At 53.0% G+C, this 23,311-nt stretch overlaps 1 protein-coding gene across 1 annotated transcript in view; it reads right to left on the bottom strand.

Annotated features, from left to right (window-relative positions):
* LOC119111101 (medium-chain acyl-CoA ligase ACSF2, mitochondrial) overlaps positions 1-23,311 on the bottom strand; it is a 77,807-nt gene that overhangs the window by 14,409 nt on the left and 40,087 nt on the right. Inside the window, exons 7-9 of the mRNA XM_037234927.1 lie at positions 22,450-22,694; positions 21,768-21,936; positions 11,086-11,342 (exon numbers count right to left, since the gene is read on the bottom strand). Of these exons, the coding sequence (XP_037090822.1) occupies positions 11,086-11,342; positions 21,768-21,936; positions 22,450-22,694 (671 nt within the window). The remainder of the gene's footprint in view (positions 1-11,085; positions 11,343-21,767; positions 21,937-22,449; positions 22,695-23,311) is intronic.

The following is a 23,311-nucleotide window of genomic DNA, read 5'->3' as shown; positions in this document are numbered from 1 at the left end:
TAGTCTGCTGCTTCCCTCCCCATTCAATCTGCCGTGTTATGGGCGCAGGAGCACTATCCATCACACACTCGCCAACACGATGTTTATCATGATCCCGTGGAACTGATAACCAACAGGAATGGGCGACACCGAATTCACGATCACACTATCGCTACCAGTCCGAAATCAGGCAAGATCTTAAACTTACTCCCCAGCCCAATGATCAGGGATCATTGGGCTTCGGCGCAGTTGGCTGAACCGAAACTTACGCCGAACAAGCCGTACAAGTGAATAATCCCATTCATTAAGGCACTCGGTGTTTTCGCGCGACTCATTTTACACGACGGAATTACGAGTCATGTTCGTTTAATTCGTTGTAGTGTGACACCACTTTAATTTATATTCGTAACAGCGGTGCTCGCACCCGAGACGTAGGGGAACGTCCCGACCTTTCAAAAGCCAACATTAACCCTGAGGTGATGCACAATATATCCATTTCAAAGGTGCTTCGGCCCTTTTCCCCCGACTTCTTACTAAGTTGCTCCACTGTCGTGCTTATGGCATTGTCATTACTACCAAATTGGTAAATGTGTATGAGAACGAGACATTGCAAAATGCAATACTTGCATTAGTTGCACAGCCTTGGCAATGCGCTGATAACGAAACATTCGCATCGGGAAATAGATAACAGCACTTACCAAAACTTCACTCAATCGACAAATCGAGAAGTTCAAAATGTACACAACGGGTCCACTTCAACGGATCCACGCAAAGGAAACGCATGCGATTACAATTGCCCGATCCATTGCACGTGGTCCGACACCTGCAGCTGTCCCAAATCGAGCGCACACCGCAGGCGACACCACAGGCGACACCACAGTACCAACTGTTGTCGCTGGTTTTGCAGGTGATGGCACACGCAATCGGATCTTCGAGTGCCGCTCTGTGCGCAGGCCAACAACGGGACGGTAAATGGCTCATGGTTAAGTACTTATGAACACGTTTCGCCTATTCGCCTATGATCAATCCGTTCAATCAATTACCAATCATGGAGCTGTGTTCTGTCTCACACGCTGAAATTGAACTATTTTTGAACAGATTGTCGCCTTGAGGTAGCTGACCGACGCATAGTTTAGAACTGCACGCATTTGAAGAAACACATAATAAAACCGTGATTGATCTAAATCTAGCCTGAGTCCTAACCCTGCCACGTTCGGAGCACGGGACAGTATTTCCCGGATCAGGGTATTGCTCTAACCACATAGAGATGTCCGCCGAGATCGGGTGGCCCATGATAACTAATTGCCTGTCGGCATATCAAAGTCCTAGCTCCAGTCTCCCGAGACCCTTGCACCGGTGGAATTCTCAAATTGGTTTGGGGAGATCGTAATACTCGACAAACGAGCCCAGTTACGCACGTAGCTTGGTTCTGATACCATTTACCTGAGCCTGCGCCGTTTTGGTACCACAATGGCGGCACGGGTGTGTCATATCCACACATTCCTTCCCAAGTTCCGAAGTCACCGCCAACCGCGACGTTCAATCAGAGGGTTGCGGCGCACGCGACGGCGCGTCACCGACGGTACGGTATGACGTGACATCGGGCTGCCAGCCGGCTTCAGTAGCCCGCCCAGAGGGTTGCGGCGCACGCGACGGCGCGTCACCGACGGTACGGTATGACGTGACATCGGGCTGCCAGCCGGCTTTAGTAGCCCGCCCAAAGGGTTGCGGCGCACGCGACGGCGCGTCACCGACGGTACGGTATGACGTGACATCGGGCTGCCAGCCGGCTTCAGTAGCCCGCCCAAAGAAAGCCTGGGCTTCACCACTCAGCCATTGTCTCACACAGCCTCCAGACAATCTGATGAGACGCAAACGACGATCAAAGCTGGGAACATCAAAGAAAGCAGTGGAACAGAAGTTTGCAATCCGCCTGCAACGGACCGAGCCTACTCTTATGTTCGCTGATTATGCATATGTATCTTACAGATCTTCGCAGATTTATTTCATTTGTATGATCAGACAGCTAAAACCCGGTCAAATCCGGCAAGCCAGAAACGTACAGAAAATTACCTGGATCGATCGGCTTTCACATTTCAATTTCACTTGGCATAAACTAGCAGACGTTCTTTGTATGAGCACACCTAATTTTTTACATTGCGCACCTTCAATGGTAATATATCAAAAGCCAGCTCGAGTCCAATTATCCTCATACAAGTGGGCACTTGCAAACTGATCAGGCTAACACAGGGATCGCGCATAACGATAAGATATGCGCAACCCAGATGTGAAATCTGTTGTAGCTATATCAACAAGCCCCATATATATATATATATATATATATATATATATATATATATATATATAAGCTTACGGCAAGTTTCACAACTAAGAACGGCTGCATCGTCAGGCAAAAAACGCACGTAATGTACAACATAAAGGCCCAGCATGCGCAAACGACACAAACAAATTAATAACACTATGCAAGCACACGCAATGACAAACGACCCACCTACAAATTTTACGCCCATATGTCATGTTATCGGAATTTATAATGGACACGATGACGCCGTGTTATTTAGCGCAGGCCATGTCTTAAAAAATATATAAAGGCCCAAGATCCTCAAATCAAGCGAAGAATATATCCCGACAAGATACTAAAATCGGAAGCCAAAATTGAAGTATCGCATGCACATGAATGTTCTTGTATGGGGGAGTGGTCGGGTTTTGCAAGCAATTTACCCGGCTGTAAATGCGGCTGTACAAGTTCCAAAGAGTGCAAGTTCAGCAGCGCTTGGTAAATCTATCCGGACAGAAAAATTGCTTGCAAAACCTGACCACTAGTCATACGAGAATACTCATTGATATGTGACATCCCAGTTTGTCTTTTACATTAGTATTTTGGGTAGGACATCATCCCCGCTTGGCTTCAGAATCTTTGTCTTAACATATTTTCAAAAACGGTCAGCGCTAAATAACGCGACTTCATCATACCCATTAGCACTTGTGATAAAATGAGTCATGTCTGTGAAATTGGGGGTAGATCGTGTCTCATCCCTTGTGCTTGTGTGTTCTTTTTCATTTGTATGGTGTGCGTGCTTTAAACCATTCTGGTTCACTGTGCGTCTGTTCTTGCCTGACGACGCAGCCGCACTTAATTGTGAAATGCGTCGCGAGCTAATAAAAGATGCATAAATTGATCAGCATATGCTGATGTGTGTCACGACTTGGTCAGTTAACTATATATAGATACATGCATATGTATGTATGTACGTATGTATGTGCGTGTGTCATTGGGGATTTACGACGCACTCAGCTGCTGAGGCTATATGGCGTCGCCTGCCTCTCACCCTGGCAGGAAGGGCGGGCACCGCGGGGAATCGAACCCCGTACCTCTGGTTTCCTAGACGCGTGGCAGCCAACGCAGGCGCGTTGACCACTACACTACCGGCACCCCGTGCGTATGTATGTATGTACGTATGTATGTGTACATGTATGTATGTATGTATGTATGTATGTATGTATGCATGCACGCATGCATGTATGCATATGCATAAGCTTGCATAGCCAGTTAGCAATATAAAGTCATAAATATTTGGTTCCATCTAGAACAACCTCTTCGATACCTTCAGTCTTATTACTGGACATGTACGAAACGCATCATAGCATGCCAGTGTGGCATCTTTTCCCGGGACGAGTGACAATGTCAACCCTCCCTGACTTAAAGCCAAGTTATGTCGTTCTTGCAACATCTAAGAGCCTACAACGCCTCGCACGTCCCCAGTTTTACCGTTATTTTCCTCTCCATGACCCGTTGGCTCCTTCACAGCAGGGCTATAGAAGAGGACATCTCTCGCCCCAACTAGCCTTGATCGAGGCAACTGGCAGGATCTTGGCCTTAAATGGTCAAAGTAAAATTGCTCTTTCAGTCATGATTAACCTTTCCAAGTGCGTTAGTGCAGTTAACCACAATGTACCTCTGACAAACAAGATTATTACAACATTGACGGGATGGTTTGCAATTTATTTGCACAGTCATACAGAAATCCGCACTCGCAGCAGCGGGGGGGAAAAGTCATTCTTCCTCACCCACTGCGCAAAAGGTGCGCAGCTTCCTACTCAGTCGGAGATGGAGGGTGCTGGAGCCACCAAAAGTGAGCGAAAAGTAGGTCCAATCCGAGGAGATATCAGTTTTTCGTGTATTTTAGGGCAGGTTGCGCCATTTTCACCAGTACCCTCTGTTCAGGACCTACACCTCTGCAGCTCAACGCCATCGCAGTTGATCAGGGTCCGCCACTGGGGCCGCTCCACGCCAGTGACGACCTGGCTCTGGTCGCGGGGCGGGGTACACTCTTGCTCGTAGGCAAGCTGGAGGGAGCCTCCGGTACCACCTCTCATTGGAATTCAGCCCATTTCATGACGTAAACGCAGCTGGAACACAGCCGATTGTGTTTGATTATAAATGTTATGCTGCCCAGATTGCCCCTGGTTCGTTTCGGATTTGGTGACCTCCTCCTCTCTGAAAGCCAAACCATGACAAATGTTGTCTCGTTATTTTCAGTGTGTTCGTGTAACCATGCCGCCAATGTTTGGTCGCATTGGATTAACAACTTGGCCATAATAGTCGTAGCCATATTAATATGCAAATGTTGAGCAAATGCATGTCATGTCCAAGCCCACATCCAGACACTGACAGAAAACGAATGAAAAAAGGAAATGGGAATGAAACGGCGTCAAAGGGAAAGGAAACGGAAGGGCGTCTGGCAGCAGTGCCTGCTCCCAGATGCTGAGTGGCGCCATCGCCGGTACCCCGGGGCCACCAATGGGACTGTACTGTCACTGCAACCCAGCCACATTGCTGCTGTCAGAGCCGATGACATATCACCTACGGCGGACCATGTTAGGTGCATTGCAACTCAGTGTGTCAATAGGGCTATCTCAATGTACATGTCATGCACGTTGCGTTCATGACTCATCGACCTAGCTCGGGCATTTTATGGTTGCCATAAAGAAATGCCTAAAAAACAATACGAAAGCTATCGCATAAAGTGACAACGCTGCACTGAACTCAAAGTCGGCAAATTCATGACCGCAAAGTCATGAGTTTGCCGACATCATAAATGTTATACTGCGCAGATTTGCCTCTGGTTCGTTTCGGATTTGGTGACCTCCTCCTCTCTGAAAGCCAAACCATGACAAATGTCGTCTCGTTATTTTCAGTGTGTTCGTGTAACCTTGCCGCCGTGGAAATAGTATTGATTTTGTGCCATATTATGTTAAAATGTTATAGATTTTACTTTGACCATTGAAGGCCACTGACGCTGCTGACAAATCAACAGCTGCCCCCGGCCCCAAGGGAGAGGGGAAGAGCAGCGGAAGTGACCGCCCCTCGCCGTGACGGACACGGTAATCCTATGGCGCTACAAGATACAAACATCGCGTCTACCCTCCCCCTCCACGTCTTATCTCCGCGGGGGAAATGTCGGTATCGACTGTCCAATCATCAGCCGGCTGCAAAGGGTGTCACGGGCTTTTTCCTCCTGAGCTGCAACGCTTATAAAACAAGATCGCAATAAACTGAACGCATAATACTTCTGTGCTGATCGCATAAGAACGCAAGATGTCAGTGCTCACAGATACCAAAGCAACCTACAAAAGGGACAGCAACACAGAACTCAGCCACGAACGAAGCGTAAAAGATCAGCTGCACACGGCTGAATGAATGAGGGCGGAAGATCCGACGGAGATGCGTGCATTTTCTACGCTGGAGCAGTTCGCGAGACGAAAATACGACATTTCGGTGGCGTGGTGAAAACAGCTGGCCTGTTCGGCACTGGTCGAGACAGGCGCCGCTCACGGGCCCCAGAGACGGCCGCTGCCTCTGTCCCGGCACTGCGTCAGCGCCGCGGGCCGTGTGTCATCGAGGCCCAGCTGGCCGCCGCAGCAGTCCAGGAGGACCGCGTCACCAGGGCCACCTCCTGCAGAACGACGCTTTCCGTGGCTATTTCGCCGTCGAGCCCACAACGAACCATGCATTATGCAAATATGAGATACAGTGGAGAAGCCGTTCGGAGCCATCCCCGGTGCCGGGAATTATAAACCGTCGCCGGACTAGAGCCCCACTCAATAACTGGCTGGCGCCCGGCAAAATGGATTGGGGGCACGCTGAGAATGCTTCAGAAAATGTATAATGCGCATGTTGCAACTGCGCTCTTTCTGTTCCTGCTAGCTCTGGCCATGGCGTTCTTTCTATTCGCTGGCTACCGCTGGTGTTGATTCCACTGGTTCCGTCGGCATCGGTGGCACCAGTACCCCTGCCGCCCCCGCTGACGCTGCTAACGTCCAATGATTGTCGCGTTGTGCTGGCTCTATCACTGCATCGGTAACATAGCCGGCAATGATGCTGCTGTTGAAGCCTCGGCTGCCATTACTGCTGTGTTGGAAGGTTGTGCGACGACCAGATCGATTTGAAGCGATGCAGCTATCGATTATGTACGTCGATTATGTACGTGATAAGCTCGCAGCACCGTCGCATAACGTTCCAGTGGCATCCTTTCCAGCGCTGCAGAATGTCATGTGTACGCCGCAAACGGTCGGTCCGACCGAACTGCACACGCGCTACGTCCGGGCCCACAGGGAGGGCACTTCGAGCCCGTGATCTTGCAGGCTGCTGTGGCCCACGGCATCGCACCGCAACGGTAACTGCGCGGACTGACCGAGGCGAAACTGTGTCCAACCAATCCCAGCCCGACAAGTATCACAACTTCTATGCGAATGTACTGTTCAATAAACGTACAACGTATGCTCCCGGCGATGGATGTGGAGAGAAATTACCAACGCAACCAGGGCAGCAGGCAGAGCAACGTGCAAAATCCTGATCCGAATCATGCCATCCGTTGGCATTTGCTCGCTCAGTATGTTGCAATCTTCTGATGAAATGTGACATTTGCATCACAGTGCTCGGGTCGTTGGCGCTATTCTGAGTCAGAATTCGGCCCGAGTAATCGGCTCAAGCTAATTCACGACGCCGGTCCAAGTTCGTCTCCAATAACGATAAGCCTGCGCCATGATGGCCTCTTGCAGGGACCATGACGAGCCTGTGGCCAAAAAAGGCTCCGCCCAATATGCCTACCCAGATGTTTCACGTGCTCACCGTGCTCTGCAGAGCAGCTGCATGTTCCACAAATTCACGCCACATCCGCCAGGGGAATGAGTCGCACGGATTTTGATCCACAGCCAGAAATGTGAACCAGAGTTCACGTTTATAAGGGTTGAAGGAAAGCAAAGTTTGTGATGCAAACGCCGCGATGCACAGTTCCCTCCCGTCAACGTAGTAATGATATTGGATCACTTGCATTACTCAATACTTTTTTAAGTGAACGCGACCACACAAATGTCATCAACGATGAAGAAAGGAATCACCACATGAGACATAAGCTGTGCTGATGCATGATTTACAGGGAGTCATCAGACTCCACCTGGCAGGAATCGGCGCTGGCGTATTCTGAGTGACACAGACGTCCAAATAATTCGAACCAAACAACCTGGACAGCGACAGCCTAACCCGCAAGACGCTTCTATCACGCGCGTCCAGAGAAATCCTAGCAAATGACGAGTTCGGAATTGCTTGCTGATCTTGGCCGAGCCGCTCATAAAATTAGATAGCTCGGCCGGCATCGATCGCAGCAAATGGCACCTTCCAACCGCGCCGTTACACCTTGACGGCCACGTCCAAGTAACGAACGGGGGGGGGGAGGGGGGAGGGAGGGAGTGCTGTTTAGGACTGACATCGATATCAAGACGACTACACACCAGCATTATCGAACCACGCCAACGATTCGCTGGAGCAGTCACGCGACTACGCCCCAAATCAAGGTCACTAGTCCACTACTCCCGTCCTGAGGGATGCAGCTTTAAGCGCAATTTTGTACTCGGGCGACTCGATCACATCGATTCAGCGTGAGTATCGGCGCGCCGTGATCGCTTTGAAGCGCGCACAATACCAGCGCTTAAGCGATGAAAGCACAGGAGTCTGTAACATAAACACCTAGAGGCACTAGCGCTAGTACTGAACGAAACGTATTGGAGGTTCATGGATTGACGGAGCTGCTCAGATTTTCGGTGGTTAGCAGTGTTCCTTTCCTAATAGTTTAAAGACCACTAAAGAAAAACATCCAAAGGTTGATTTCCGATTTCTCATTTACAATTCTGACAACCCGATTCATTATTGCACCAATGCCGGGATGATTGGCGGCAGGAAGCTTGACGGCACTGCTCCAATGTTTCAATATAAGTGCTCAGCAACGTTCCGGGTGAAATGACTTAACTCGTTGTTGAACTCCTTGCCTTTTGATCTCAGGTAGTGACATTTTTTCTCCATTTTCCGATTCAGTTTGTGATATTTTCAGGATGCAACGTAACTCTGAAGATATGGCTTTTTATTGAAGGCCCATATGTCACTTTGCGGTGTGCTATAGTGCACTGATACATTGCATGTATACTATGACATTACTTCGCCAATCCAGAATACACGTGAATCAAGATACAAAAAGGTAAATAACTGGCATAATATGAGACATGCCGTGGCGTATGACCGAGATGCGAATCAAGACCCAAAAAGAGAAGTAACTGAGACAATCCGAGACCAATCCTTGACAGATAACAGCCCCAAAGGAAAGTCACGACAGCTAGCGACATAAGTCTATTCGTCCATCCAGTTCGCTGAAGCATCCCAATCCAAACTTCGCGTCCCCCACAAAGCACTCAAATGGTGCGCCAGCTGCACACGCTCAAACCAGCCGGCACCTCAAACGATGGGATTCGGCAGCGCCCGGAACTCATCAGAGCGCCCCGCAGAGCTCCAGGTAAACCGCGTCAGCACGCGGCGGCAACGCGCAAGGAATTCACCGGCGGCGGGGAGCCACCGCCGGCCGCGGTCCAACCGATGGCCGACCGCCGCCGTCGCCGCCGCCGCCGCCGCCGACGACGACGACGACGACGGCGCAGGCCGAGCGGCCGCTCACTCAGTGGAGCTGTCACGTCGGCGGCGACTGGCGAGCCGCGACACAGACCCCGCCGGCACTGATCGGTAACGATTTCTCCGAGCCGGAGGCGCCGGGCGCGGCGCGGCGCGGCGCGGTGCCGGCCGCTCCGAGGTCCACCTGCCTGCCGGGCGACGGGGCGGCGCGGTGGCGGTGGCGGGGCGGCCACCTCGAGGTCCACCTGCCTGCCGGGAGGCGGGGCGGCGCACGGCCGCGGTGGAGGTGTGGCCGCCCCGAGGCCCACCTGCCTGCCGGGCGTCGGGACGGCATGCGGCCGGGTGCGGCCGCGGTGGCGGGGTGGTCACTCCGAGGTCCACCTGCCTGCCGGGCGGCGAGGCGGCGCACGGCCGCGGTGGCGGGGTGGCCGTTCCGAGGTCCACCTGCCTGTCGGGCGGCGGGGCGGCGCACGGCCGTGGTGGCGGGGTGGCCGCTCCGGCATACAGCGCCACCAATAGCGGCCGTTCAGCGGTGTTGAGGACGTAAACGCGTTACGACCTCACCAGCCGTGTCAAATATAGCTACTCGCAGCGCTGAATAGCGGGGGTTCGGGGCGGGGCTTCGGAATGTCGTAACACCCTAAAGTTAACATCAGAAGACATCGCACAGGACGTCAATGCGAGGCCAGAAGTCGTCAAAGATAGTAGCCCGTTGCTCACCAGACTATGTCATCAAAAATCTCAGGGCTAGTTTAGTATCCGATCAACACTACCAAATATTTATATCCCCAGAGTACACAACCTGCCTGCTGATTAAAAAATACTGAGATGAAACGAAGAATGCACCCGATGGGGTATGCATCAGATACAGTCGTTACCCTCAAAATATCAACAGAAGATGATCGATTTTTTCTAAAGCGATGCAAGTGGTATTCCGTTGCAAGAGTCTTTTTGGTACTTTTACGAAACGAAGATTGCATTGTGCTGAAATGTGTTGATAAACAATAAACAAGCGCCTTTCAAAAATAAGGACCGCACTCCGATATCATTGCGCAATACAAATTTCCAGTATTAGTAGCGAAAGTTTCAATGCGATTTCTGGTCAGGAGACCATCAAGCATCGACATACAGATTGCATTGGCACGTGTGCGTTTCCGTGCCGACTTCTGTGAAGCTGCATCACTGTTCGCTATCCTGCCATACCGTTTCGCCCAGCCTCAGTGGGCGCCACCCCATCTGACGTGCGCCCGTGGATACGGCTGGCTTCGCGGCCGTCGCGGCTCGCCGCCGCCATTCATCAGTCTGGACACACATCCGCGGCCGTCGGCCGAGCCGGACTCCAGGCGGCAACAGCCGCGCTCCGGCCGCAAAACACCGGCCGGCTCCAATTTCATTGTACCAGATCAGGACGGCAACGGCACCGGGGCAAGATCGTATTTCTTCGGTCGCGTTCGCCGCCGGCCGCTGTCGTGGCAACGGAGAAACGAAGCGGACTGGGTTTCAGTGATTTAGGAGCTCAGCGGACATCACTGGCTCGCATTGGCCGCGTGTCCGCAGAGAACAGGAGAGCCGTCGACAGAGCGCGGGAGGTGCCACCCCACCCCGCATTAAGGAGCTCGGGGGACATCTCGGGCTAGCGCCTGCCGCGCATCAGCAACAGAACGGGAGAGCCGTCGACAGAGCGCAGCGGGTGTCAGCCCACACCACACTAAGCGGGTATCAGGTGAGCGCAGGAAACTCGCCAGTCCCGCACCGGCCAGCATACTGCACCGCACGAGGGGCGCATCCCCGTCTGGGACGTCAGTTCGCTCTGGCACTGTGTACAAAAACGGCGCCGCCAGGTGCCAGCGGAGCGCCGGATACGCACGAGCGCCATGCACGACGGACAGCTTCCCACCCCACACTGATACCGTCGATCATCAGAATACAAAGCACACATGTCACATAACAAGCTGGCCATGCGCAAGCCGAGCACAAGGACCCCGGCGTCAGCTCCGCCGGGCGCGGGCCGCGACACACGGAGATCGCGCCACTTCGCCACCGCTACCCGGCGGCGTGCGACGGACCACGGGTGGCGTGCGGCGGGCGGCGGGCGGCGCCCAGCGCCCGGGGCCAGACGGGCCACTCACCCGGTAAGGAACCAACGCTGCGGAGTGAGGCTGGCACGCGTCTTCTCCGCGTCGTCCCAGTAGCCGAGGAATGTGCTGTAGCTGCGCGCGCACAGCTCGCCGGGCGTGTTGGGCGGCGCGATCTGGCCGCTCTCGTCCACCACCTTGAGCTCGCAGTGGTCCAGCGGGTAGCCGACGGTGCCGCAGCGGTGCTCCACGTCATCGGAGGGGAAGCCGACCGTTAACAGTGGGCTGGTCTCCGTCAGCCCGTACGCCACCTGAGGACCAGTGGGCGGGTCACGACCATTACCACCACCGGAGGGCCGGTGGGCGGGTTACGACCACTGCCGCCACCGGAGGGCCGGTGGGCGGGTCATGACCACTGCCGCCACCGGAGGGCCGGAGGGCCGGTGGGCGGGCCACGACTGTTGTCGCCACCTGAGGGCCGGTGGGCGGGTCACGACCACTGCCGCCACCGGAGGGCCGGCGGGCGGGTCATGACCACTGCCGCCACCGGAGGGCCGGTGGGCGGGTCATGACCACTGCCGCCACCGGAGGGCCGGAGGGCCGGTGGGCGGGCCACGACTGCTGTCGCCACCTGAGGGCCGGTGGGCGGGTCACGACCACTGCCGCCACCGGAGGGCCGGTGGGCGGGTCATGACCACTGCCGCCACCGGAGGGCCGGAGGGCCGGTGGGCGGGCCACGACTGCTGTCGCCACCTGAGGGCCGGTGGGCGGGTCACGACCACTGCCACCACCGGAGGGCCGGTGGGCGGGTCACGACCACTGCCGCCACCGGAGGGCCGGTGGGCGGGTCACGAACACTGCCACCACCTGAGGGCCGGTGGGCGGGTCACGACCACTGCCGCAGCTAGCGGACGGACAGGCGTCTCGCCACCGGTGGGCGAACACGCAGGAGACGCGGCCCGCACCGTCTGCGGGGAGAAACGCAACCACAACCTGCGGGGAAGTTGGGTACAAACAAGCAGAACGCAGGACCGGCTCGATTCTCCTCATAAAGAGCCCTTTTAAATAAAGCCCCGGTACAACGACCTTAAATCGTTTAGTGTCGTGTATGCTTACTAAAAGTTCTTGCAGGTGATGCGACGCCACCTTCACACACGCCCCTGATGTGTGCATTGATGGTGGGTAAAAGCACGAGGGCGCTTCCACCGAGCTTTCCCTGCCAGTTAACCATTGTCAGTCGACGACAGAAAAGGACTTGAGTGACTTTCAACCCACAATACTCGACATTCTTCCAACAAAAAATCTGACTCAGGAGAGCGAAGACAACTGGATGAATTGAAACTTGCCAGAGCCAAATTCGGCATCAAGTTGTCACGAGCTGGGCCGATTTATTTAGCCTAATACCACATGTCATCAAGTCAGTGACACCACTGAGATTACTGGGTCCGAATATCTCCTTATGACACATTACATTTACCATTATTACTTTAATAAATATACTTTATTTCCAACACTTAACTATTAGGCTATATCAGGATACATTAGAACAGCTTACATCAGTGACAAACCGTCAAACCTTCACCACGTCCATAACACGTTAAACACGTCGTCCACATAACTCGAAATAGACCAACTTGCTGGCTCCGTTGCCGTGAGAGCTCGATCGGTGAAAAGCGTGAAAACAACGCTGTCAAAGGGAATGTTTCATATTTGAAGATACTGAAGCCAGCATCAGACATGATGACATAAGCTCACTCATAACTATCGGTGTACTTCTCAGTGGAAAAGGCTGCTCTAGACGACACAACTTCCCGGTTTAGTACACATGCTCCCTGTTTAGTACACACGCACTCTAGTGGGGGTCAAATTGACCCCCGAGGGTTTTTCCAAAATGGTTTCCGAACGGCGCGGCGTAGCCGCGCCACAATTTGCATGGCTGTAGGCAATTGAATAGTGGATCGCTTGGTATCAAAAATTTAGATGTACCTTGCAAGATCGCTGACCTATGGCAGGTTAAAGTCAGGCGATGGTTACAGTGAAATCAATTTCTGGGGAATCGTTCAATCTGACGGAGTGACAATCTGAACAACGGAGTGTTAAACGAAGCCATACATCTCTGAGATGCTTTCTTAGGAAACACAGCAGATGAATGAACAAATCACATTGACCTAACGTCAGGTATGAAGGTCAGACTAAGGTCAAAATAAACCTGTTTTATTACTCTAGGGCTTGCTGTATGGAATAGTTTCTGGTGCTCATTTCGTATTTAATGATATCAGGAACCGCTGAATACATCTTCCAAGGACTTCTTGGAGGCTAGAATAGGTCACTGACCTAAAATGATCCAGGTCAACACTTTGCTTTTAGGAACATACCGCCTAACAAAATCTTTGTCGCTTATTCAAATGCAAAACTCAGGGCAATCTGTTATGCCTTTGGTCACCATGACCTTCAAAAGGTTAAACAAAGTAACTGACCTTAGATGAGCATGTCACCTTTTGCTTAAAAATGGTTATCTAGGATGTGGGGCACTTTAGAGACCAGCCTGGAATTTGACCTTGTTTGACCTTATCTAACCCGAAGGTCATGACCTAGGAACTTGTTGTTTATTGGGAACTTGAAACTATGACCTAAGTGGGTGCACGCACAGATCAACACACCCTGCAAATTTGGTATCTCTAGCTTTCTTAGTTCCCGAGACATCAGGGGGGTCAAATTGACCCGCACACTACCCGAGCGAAGGGTATCCAGCCCGCCACCCGGGCGCGTGTTAATGCGTCATTGTTTTGATTACATATCGTACTTTGCACAACATTGGTTGGGAGCCATTTGACGGCCTCAATATCTGGAAAATGTGCTCACGAACACCAGATATGATCGTCACGACAATTATATTTTTATTGGCGTTGATTGCTGCATGCTTATGACGTGGCAGGTCCGGATGGCACTATTATGCGCCATGAATGCCAAGATGACTTTGAATACTCTCCCCGAAATATTCTCCCCCGCTTTCGCAGGCGTGTAGCTCATAAACTAGCGACGTTAAGGTCCTAAGGGACCCTGCCCTTGTGAACAGCACCGAAAGGTCTTCAAGATGGCTGTTCAAGTTCAAAACCCAATAGGAATATGGAATACTTCCTTTAAGCAGACAATTTCTGTAATGTGCTTAACAATTTGGACCGTGAGAGCTAACATGATTGATCTGTGATGAGGAGAAAAGAGGAGCGAGCCTACCGGCAGAGTTTTAGAGCTTAATTATTCCTTGCGCGAGAAGAACTATGAATTGCAGTCAGCACCTTTTCAACCTCAGCCAGTGCAAAGATGCCGGCACGCACTCACTTAAGAGATCCAGCACACAGCGCCGCAGCGCTGTGCGCCCAAGTGGTGTAATTCCGCAGTTATTGCTGAGAGAATAGCTTCCAGTCGCAAAAAGGAAAGACACCGCATTAACTTGCGGGGAGATGCCACATATTTTTATCCACAAATAACCACACAAGTGGCGACGATAGCAACTCTTTGACATTTTGGTTATGGCGACTATGACTCCACGCGTGACTGGCTACGGCGCTAGACGAGTCTAATCGCCACCAGCGAGAGCCTTATCACACCGAATTTCGATGCCCGTCTGATCGCGGCCGTTGGCTGTCCGTGAAAGTTGCGTTTGGCCGGTGCGGACCGCTAATTCTTTCAGCTGGCCGACGTCAGCGAAGCGTATTCGTTATGCAGGAGGTTCATCTCCGGCCCGGCCGACGGAACAACGAGCTTCAACTTCTGCCCGTTCGGACAGCTGTCATCACTCAGCCCATTCCGCTTCTCTTCGGTGACTATATTGGATACGGAGCGAACTGTTGGGGCTGATGGGGCTTGCAACCTGAAACGCAATATACTTTGCCCGATATACCGTCGGCATTACGAGTGTAAAACGCAATCGGCTACATGCACCAGAGCTTGTCCATTGGGGCATTACAGTAAGTTGCCATGTTCATTCCAAAGCATTCTCAAAAGCCTTTGGCTTCCGAAGCAAAAGCAAAGGAATCTGCGATGAAAACAGATCGGGCATACTGGCTTATACGCAATCGAGAAATGAATTAATAAGTTTGCTTAATGCTGCCTGGTGTAGAACCTGACGTCACGCCTTCATATAAATTAATTAATCAAGCGCTGTATAATTAAATATGCACAGAAAGGTTGTATTCAACGAGGAATTATCAGCCCATTCGCTACGGCCCGTCAAGATAAAAAAATGCAACAAATGTCCATGGCATTTGGCGGCACTACACGACGGAAAAGGCGTCCACAGCAACATGTTCAGCATGCACACATATGCGGCAAGTAGCCGCAGCAAACGCACGCTGCAGAAATGCCTACGCGTCAACTGTGATAAGCCTTGCATGAGGCTTTATATTTGCAGCGCTACAGTCCAATGCCAGCGTTTCCAGCTAAATCCATCAACTGCGACGCTCGGTACGCCATAAATGGAAGGTAATAAACGCACTACGCCGCCCGAAGCGTGCTTAATAACATTGCGGTCTCTAGTCGGCAAGCCTTCGCAGAGATTACGACGAAGTCTAGCTGACCCATGTCGTGCTCACAACAACTGGTATGCCCCTGTCGTTGGTGGCGCAGACCTCAAGAACAACTTCTCGCAACACATTTTTCAGGAGAGCATCCCAGCCCCAGCCTCCAGCAGTCAAGCGAGCACAAATTTGACTTGCAGAACTTGCGAGGCTCACGAGATTCTGCCACATGATTGGTTTGCTGCCGAGGAAAACAAGCTCCAGGCGGGTGGATGCCAAGCATTATTTTCGGACCGCCTCACCGCACGTGGCACCGGCTTCCGCAGACATTGTCCGGAGGGTCGCGGCCGCGCAGAGAAACACCAAGCAGTGACCCCGTCGCGCGCCGATCCTAGTAACAGCCCCCGGGCCGCGACCTGAGCCGGCGTCCGGTGGGTGAGGTCCAGGCCGTGTCACGCGCCTCGCAGCGGCGACGGAGGCGGCCCCAAAATGACCCGAGCCGTCCTGAGCCGGCGTCCGGCGGGTGGGGTCCGGGCCGTATCACGCACCTCGCAGCGGCGACGGAGGCGGTCCCACAGCCACACTCGGCGACCAGAGCTATCCTGAGCCGGCGTCCGGTGGGTGAGGTCCAGGCCGTGTCACGCGCCTCGCAGCGGCGACGGAGACGGCCCCAAAATGACCCGAGCCGTCCTGAGCCAGCGTCCGGCGGGTGGGATCCAGGCCGTATCACGCGCCTCGCAGCGGCGACGGAGGCGGCCCCAAAGCGACCCGAGCCGTCCTGAGCCGGCGTCCGGCGGGTGAGGTCCAGGCCGTATTACGCGCCTCGCAGCGGCGACGGAGGCAGCCCCACAGCCCCACTCGGCGACCAGAGCCGTCCTGAACGGTCCGCAAGTGGTCCCACTGACGGTCGATTGAGGTGTGCCGCCGACCGGATCGGCCGGCCGGCAGACAGCGTGCACGCAGTGCGCGGTCAGGGTGTACGCAGTACGCGGTCAGCGTGCACGCAGTACGCGGTCAGCGTACACGCAGTGCGCGATCAAGGTGTGCGCAGTACGCGGTCAACGTGCACGCAGTACGCGGTCAGCGTGCACGCAGTCCGCGGTCAGGGTGCACGCTGAGACGCAAGTTTTCATCTCCATTTTTGAAATATGACGTAGGAGCCCCCATCGCAAACACTGCCACATACTCCTTACGTTGTGGAACTTCATATGACATGGGTGCGCGACCACCGGTTTTCCAACCCAATATTATAACATATGAGTCCAATATAGTAAAATAGTAGTCGTATAACGATACCCAAAATTCGTAAAACGATCGTCGTTTTACGGCTGTCGCTTTTGTCATCACATCCTGACTTTGCTAGGTCAACCTGAAATGTACACTAGCATTGTTGAGTCCTTTATTCTTGTTGACATGAGATAAGGTGAGGATGTACAACTAGTTTTCACTTTCATGAAGCATTTCAAGTGATTGAACATGCTAGATTGGCAAGATAATGGAGGGGCATCGCGCACGTGTAACTGCATAATACTGCTGCCCAATGCCCAGGCACTGACCCACACTTGTCTTTATCTTAAGGAATAATGGCAGAATGCAGTTAGTTTGTGTGTACCTGCGTGTTTATGTATGTTATCGGTCATCGGTCAACATCGTCGTTATTTGGATTACAACGCACTTTAACCAGTATCTCGTGGTATGTTGGTCGCTTCCTCAATATGAGAACTTTCGACCCCTAATCCCGAGAAACCGGGAGCTGAGGAGCCACAAACCAGGAGAAGCTTCTTCCTCACGTTAGATTCTCATCCCGGTCTAGAAACGATTCATGACCACTCGCCATCCGACTAAGCTGCCGTCGTCGAATTTAGTGAGTCTAGACTGGCATACATCGATGTGAATTGTTAATTGTGAATGTCCTCAAGAAAGCCTGTAACACACATTACTTATCTACGGTCATTTGCCTTCTTTTATTTGATTCGAGTGAAGGGATGAAGCGACGCCAGTAGCTACTGCGGTTGCTGGTTGTAGGTGGCAGTTATTTGATATCACAAATACTATCTTTTGACCACCTCATATTTTGGGGACAATGGACGGATAGATAGTCTACATCGGACCCTGGACTGGACGTTGAACAAGAACTTTCGGAAAACTGCATCATTGATCACCTCGATTCGTGGCAGCAACGGACCAGAGCTGGCCAACAACCAGTGTAATGCATCCAGTGCAAGTTCCGAATACGAATCACGCTTTGTGCTACATAATGCAGGAATTTCGGCAGTGGTATTAGTTATGACGGAATTGAAACTGCGAATCGGAAACTTAAAATCAGCGCCGTAATCGGGCAATCGAAAGAAAGTAGAAATATATTAACACAGACAAATACGCAAAAATACCACGAGAAAGGGCCAAAACACGCGCACATAACGATATCCCCTTCAGTACACACGCATCAGTTAAAGGGAGTGTTCCACATTTATATGGAGTTTTGAGCTGTAACAGCCATTTCGAAGACCTTTTGGTGCTGCTTACAGCCCTGCACTTTTTAAGACCTAAGTCCCTCTAGTTTTTGAGCTACACATCCGCAAAAATGTGGGAGAGTATTTCGTTGAGAGCATTCCAGCAACTTGGCATTCATGACCTCATAATAACTTTCAAATGTTGCCGTTCCACGAGCTATGCGGCGATCAAGGCCAAACAAAAATGCTATTGTCGGGGCGTTCATACCTGGCGTTTGTGAGCACGATTTACAGATCCAACGCCGTCAAGATGCCCTCAATGTTGTGCAAGGTACGATTACGTAATCAAACCGTGACGTATTTAAGTCTATTTTCTAAATAGATGATTATGCTGTTTAGAGCAGCCTTTTCCACTCAGGAAGTATACTAACAGTTATCAGTGAGCTTGTTTCATCATGTCTGATGCTTGCTTCAATATCTTCAAATGTGAAACTTTTTCTTTAACAAGCCACCTCCCGGTGAGTTAAGTACTCCTTAAGTGAGTCAGCTCGCCCACTACAGGGGCAAATCTGACACGGCCAATCTGGCAGCCACTCTGACACACAAGTGTTCTATGACGCAAGCAAACAATGACGTACTGCGAAATATACTTACTAAAGAGTGGAGGTGTTGTCCAGTGCAGTTGTAATGTACTTAGAAGCATACAAATACAAGTGAATTTACCTTTGTAATGTCTTATGTTTGTCTACACATCTTATGCGACTCGAGTGTGTGAGGACAGCGGGAATCTGTGCTGTGTGGCCATTCGCACGCCGCATCATATGCAGATCTGTTTGTCACATCGGTGGTGTGTGGCCATTCGCACGCAGCATCATATGAGCAAGGATTGCCTGCCAACGGATCAGCTATCGGGCCCTGGGCGCTGAGGGGGGGGGGGGGGGGGGGCGCCTGCCAACAGATCAACTCTCCCGCCCTGGGTGCTGAGGGAGGACCGCCTGCCAACGGATCAGCTCTCCCACCCCGGGCGCTGAGGGGGAACCGCCTGCCAACGGATCAGCTCTCCCACCCCGGGCGCTGAGGGGGAACCGCCTGCCAACGGATCAGCTCTCCCACCCCGGGCGCTGAGGGGGGACCGCCTGCCAACGGATCAGCTCTCCCGCCCTGGGTGCTGAGGGGGGACCGCTTGCCAACGGATCAGCTCTCCCGCCCTGGGTGCTGAGGGGGGACCGCTTGCCAACGGATCAGCTCTCCCACCCCGGGCGCTGAGGGGGACCGCCTGCCAACGGATCAGCTCTACCGCCCTGGGCGCTGAGGGCGGACAGCGTGCAGGCGGACCGATTATGCGCAAACTTACTCGCTTGTGAAATTGACGCTCACTCTCTGACGACCAAACTTGGAAAACAACCATCTAGCTCGCTGCTTGGATGTCTGCGACGGCTACGCAGACAGCTAACTGCGCTCTGTCTGCACAACAAAGCTAAGTACTGCGATCATGTTCAGGAACGACACCGACCATTGGTGGCGCAGCTAATGGTAATGCCAGTCTACATGCAGGTACGAATGAACATGTGCTGGCATCAGTCCGGAAGTCTCTGCCACCGATGGAAAATGCGCCGCCGCCAGCTGTTCAGGCAGCAAGATTGCGTGCGCAGACATACGCAGAGAGCTGCAAAAGGGCGAAGGCTTCATTCAAGGCCCTTCGCATCTAGAGATGCAAAGACACGGTTAGCAATGGCAAGACTGGTCTTACCTCTGATCGCGATCATCACAGCCTACAATAACCAGTCATCTACAGATAGCAACCTTTCCCAGGCCTGTTCAGGCAACATCTCATCGACTGATAAGACGCGACGTGAATAGCCCGGGCTTCGAATGCCCAGGGGAAATCAAGGCGTCGGGGCTTTTCGCGGTTTATTTGTTTTGCAGCCCAACAACAATGGGAAACATGTTCCAGCCTAAATTGAAGCGTTACAACCACCAGAAGGTAAACCTCCAACCCAACTCAATTTCCTTGTTTCACGAGTACACTAGATTGCCTCTTGGGGCGACGAGCAGCTCGTTCCAAACACATTTACCCCTGAAACGCATTCACCGTTACACCACACTAAGCCACTGAAACCGCCTCCATCCTGCAGTACGTTGAGTCAAACTGAACAGCCGTTCAGCCACGTAGTTTAAAAAAACTCGATGTTAGCTATATTGGAGTGAATGGGTTAGTTTTAACGGAGTGTGTGCTCCTGGTCAGGTTGTTATCGAGCAGAATGAAGCAATCCGTTATTTGATGAGAAGTGCAGAGGTAAACCGGAACTCCCTAACTGCAATCCCCGCCGATCGGCGACGGCAACCGCGTTTCCATAGGCTCGCACATAACTGTACGCAACAAGCAAACTAAATGCGTTTGGAATGCGTGCCTTGTCAAATTCAAGATGGCGACAACCTGATATCACAAGTTTCAGAACGTTTGATGAAATGATGAGTACTATATTGATTACTACGCATGTCAAGCAAAGATATCAAGAGAAAATGAGAAGGTTGTTTTATAGACTGCAGGTTGTTGCTTCAGCGACCTGCTTTTACAGACTTTTAAAAAGTTGGCTGCAATAAAACGTCCTAAAATGGATTCGGCTAACATTCCAAGGTTAATATAACAACAAAACAATTATACACGGTGCGTATACAATTACATAACAGTACTGACGTTGTACAGGTGCTCGTCATTGACGTACCTGATGACTCAATTGCCTTCAATCCACATCACTAAGCAGACGATTACAGTACACCAGTACAGTTCAAAGGGAAGTACGCACCACCCGTATGAGCCTACATGGCATTAGACATTAAACTGTGAGCCAAACTCGGCGGTTTTAGTTCATCTCGTTATCAGTAATGTCGCCCGATGTGCGAGGACACAAGCCAGCAAGTGCAGCTGCGGACTCTGATACTGGCCGCATCCAGCAAAACCCGCATATCGATGGTGTTCGATATCGACTAGTTCCATGTGCGTGAAAGATCCGCTCGAGTGCGTTTACATACAGGCGTAAGTTCCTCGCGCATACAATGCAAGCGCATTAGTAGCTCACGACGGAATAAACTTCTCCGGACCGAATTACATCTTCCCACTAGCTCTGTCGCACCAGAGACATTACCGCCCTGCCTGAGCGAACAAGATGAAAACAGCGTTCGTTCTTTTACACAACGTCATGGTCACCGTTCGACAGCGGAACGTCCGACCTGGTTCACAAGCGTACCTACCGGTGGGGTCCGGTCCACATGCGTACCTGCCGGTGGAGTCCGGCTCACACGTGTACCTGCCGGTGGGGTCCAGTTCACACGAGTACCTGCCGGTGGGGTCCGGTTTACACGTGTACCTGTCGGAGGAGTCCGGTTCACAAGCGTACCTGCCGGTGGGGTCCGGCTCACACGTGTACCTGCCGGAGGAGTCCGGCTCACGCGTGTATCTGCCGGTGAGGTCCGGTTCACACGTGTATTTGCCGATGGGGTCCGGTTCACCTGAGTGCCTGCCGGAGGAGTCCCGCTCACACGCGTACCTGCCGGTGGGGTCCGGTTCACACGCGTACCTGCCGGCGGGGTCCGGTTCACACGTGTATTTGCCGGTGGGGTCCGGTTCACCTGAGTACCTGCCGGAGGAGTCCAGCTCACACGCGTACCTGCCGGTGGGGTCCGGTTCACACGCGTACCTGCCGGCGGGGGTCCGGTTCACACGGCCGGGCCGGGTCATGTCAGCTCGGGTCCGAGTCCGACTCACCACAGAGTTCTGCATGCCCAGCTTGGAAATCATGGCCTCCATCAGGTGGAAAGGCACGGGCGCGCCGGCTACCAGGCCCGAGCGGAGCGTGCTCAGGTCCAGCCGCTCCAGCTCCGGCAGGTTCACCATGTCCACGAACATGGTCGGGGTGCCGTACATGTGGGTGCACCTGGAGCGGCGGGCGGGGCGGCGGCGTCAGGGGACACGGACGAGAGCTGCCTGGCTCGGTGTACTGGCCTCTCGATCGCACAGACTACAGGGTCGGGCAGGCTGCACCAGGGCGGAGGACCATAAACAGCTGCATCACTAATCGGATGCCGCTACTTTTTGTTAAGTTACCCATAAGTCGGCATGGGCTCAGGTGGCCTAATACAATGCGCTCAGGTGGGGTGGTGCCAATTTGATCCACGAAATAGAAAAACCCAAGACAGCCAGAGACACCCAACTCACGGGATAGGATAGGAGCTCCAGGTAAAGCCGTTAGTATCATGAAATCAGGGTCAGAACTGCCCACAGACCTTCTCACGCAACCAAGTCAGAAAACTCACGTACAATGTTCTACCCATGCGGCCACCCGCTTCCCGTCCTGCCGTTGTAACCTTGCGGCCACCCACGGTGCTGCCGTCCCACCCCTGCGGCCACCCACCTCCCGTCCTGCTGTCGCACCCCTGCAACCACCCACCTCTCGTCCTGCGTGGCCTGCAGGGACGCGGTGGCGTTGAACACGGGCGACGGGAAGACGAGCGTGTTGCCGTGCAGCGGCGCCATCACCGAGCCGCCCACGCAGCCGAAGCAGTGGTAGAGCGGCACCGACATGCAGATGCGCGCCCCGCCCGCGTCGAAGCCCACACGGCCGGCCATCATCAGCATGTTGTTGACCACGTTGTGGTGGGTGAGCGTAGCGCCCTTGGGCAGGCCCGTGGTGCCCTGGGGACAGACGGCCACCGGCCAGTCAGGTCGCTGCGCGGGGGAGAATTGTGTGTGGTGGAGTAGGCGGCGCAAGCCACCACAGTTCGGCAGTGTGCCGCCAAACAGCCGCGGTGACTGGGCCAGACCGCGATTACAGCAACAATCAATCACGCACTCTTTCGGTGGAGTTGCGTGCATGACATCAGGGTCCTCAACACGCAACCGCTCAATGGCGGCACCAGGCGGCATACCAGTCCGTCCCACAGCCCTCGACGCAACGCGGCAGTCATCGCTGGGCAAGAGTTCACTGCGGGGGCGGGGGAAGGCGTCCGCCCCGGACGCGGCCACAGGACTGGCGCTCCGACAACAGGTTCTGACGCACCTCTCTCAGACATGTGTCCGCTTATGGCCTGCCCATCAATATCCGCCAGCTCAAATGGCCGGGCTGCTCACGCCGCCTTCCCGCCCAAAGGAGATACGCTATTCTCTAAGTGTGTCATTAATTATTTCTAGCTTTCACGTATCATCTGCACTTCAGTGGACTAATCACTATCCCGGTCCAAATATTGCAGATGTGGGTCAAGTTTGCTAGCGCATACATATCTACATGCTGTCTTTGCATACTCTTCATAATA

Source organism: Pollicipes pollicipes, unplaced genomic scaffold (assembly GCF_011947565.3).
Source record: "Pollicipes pollicipes isolate AB1234 unplaced genomic scaffold, Ppol_2.1 Scaffold_7261;HRSCAF=8764_pilon_pilon_pilon, whole genome shotgun sequence".
NCBI lineage: Eukaryota > Metazoa > Arthropoda > Thecostraca > Pollicipedomorpha > Pollicipedidae > Pollicipes > Pollicipes pollicipes.
Note: the sequence above shows the minus strand (reverse complement) of the source record. Positions and strands in the feature narration are given on the sequence as shown.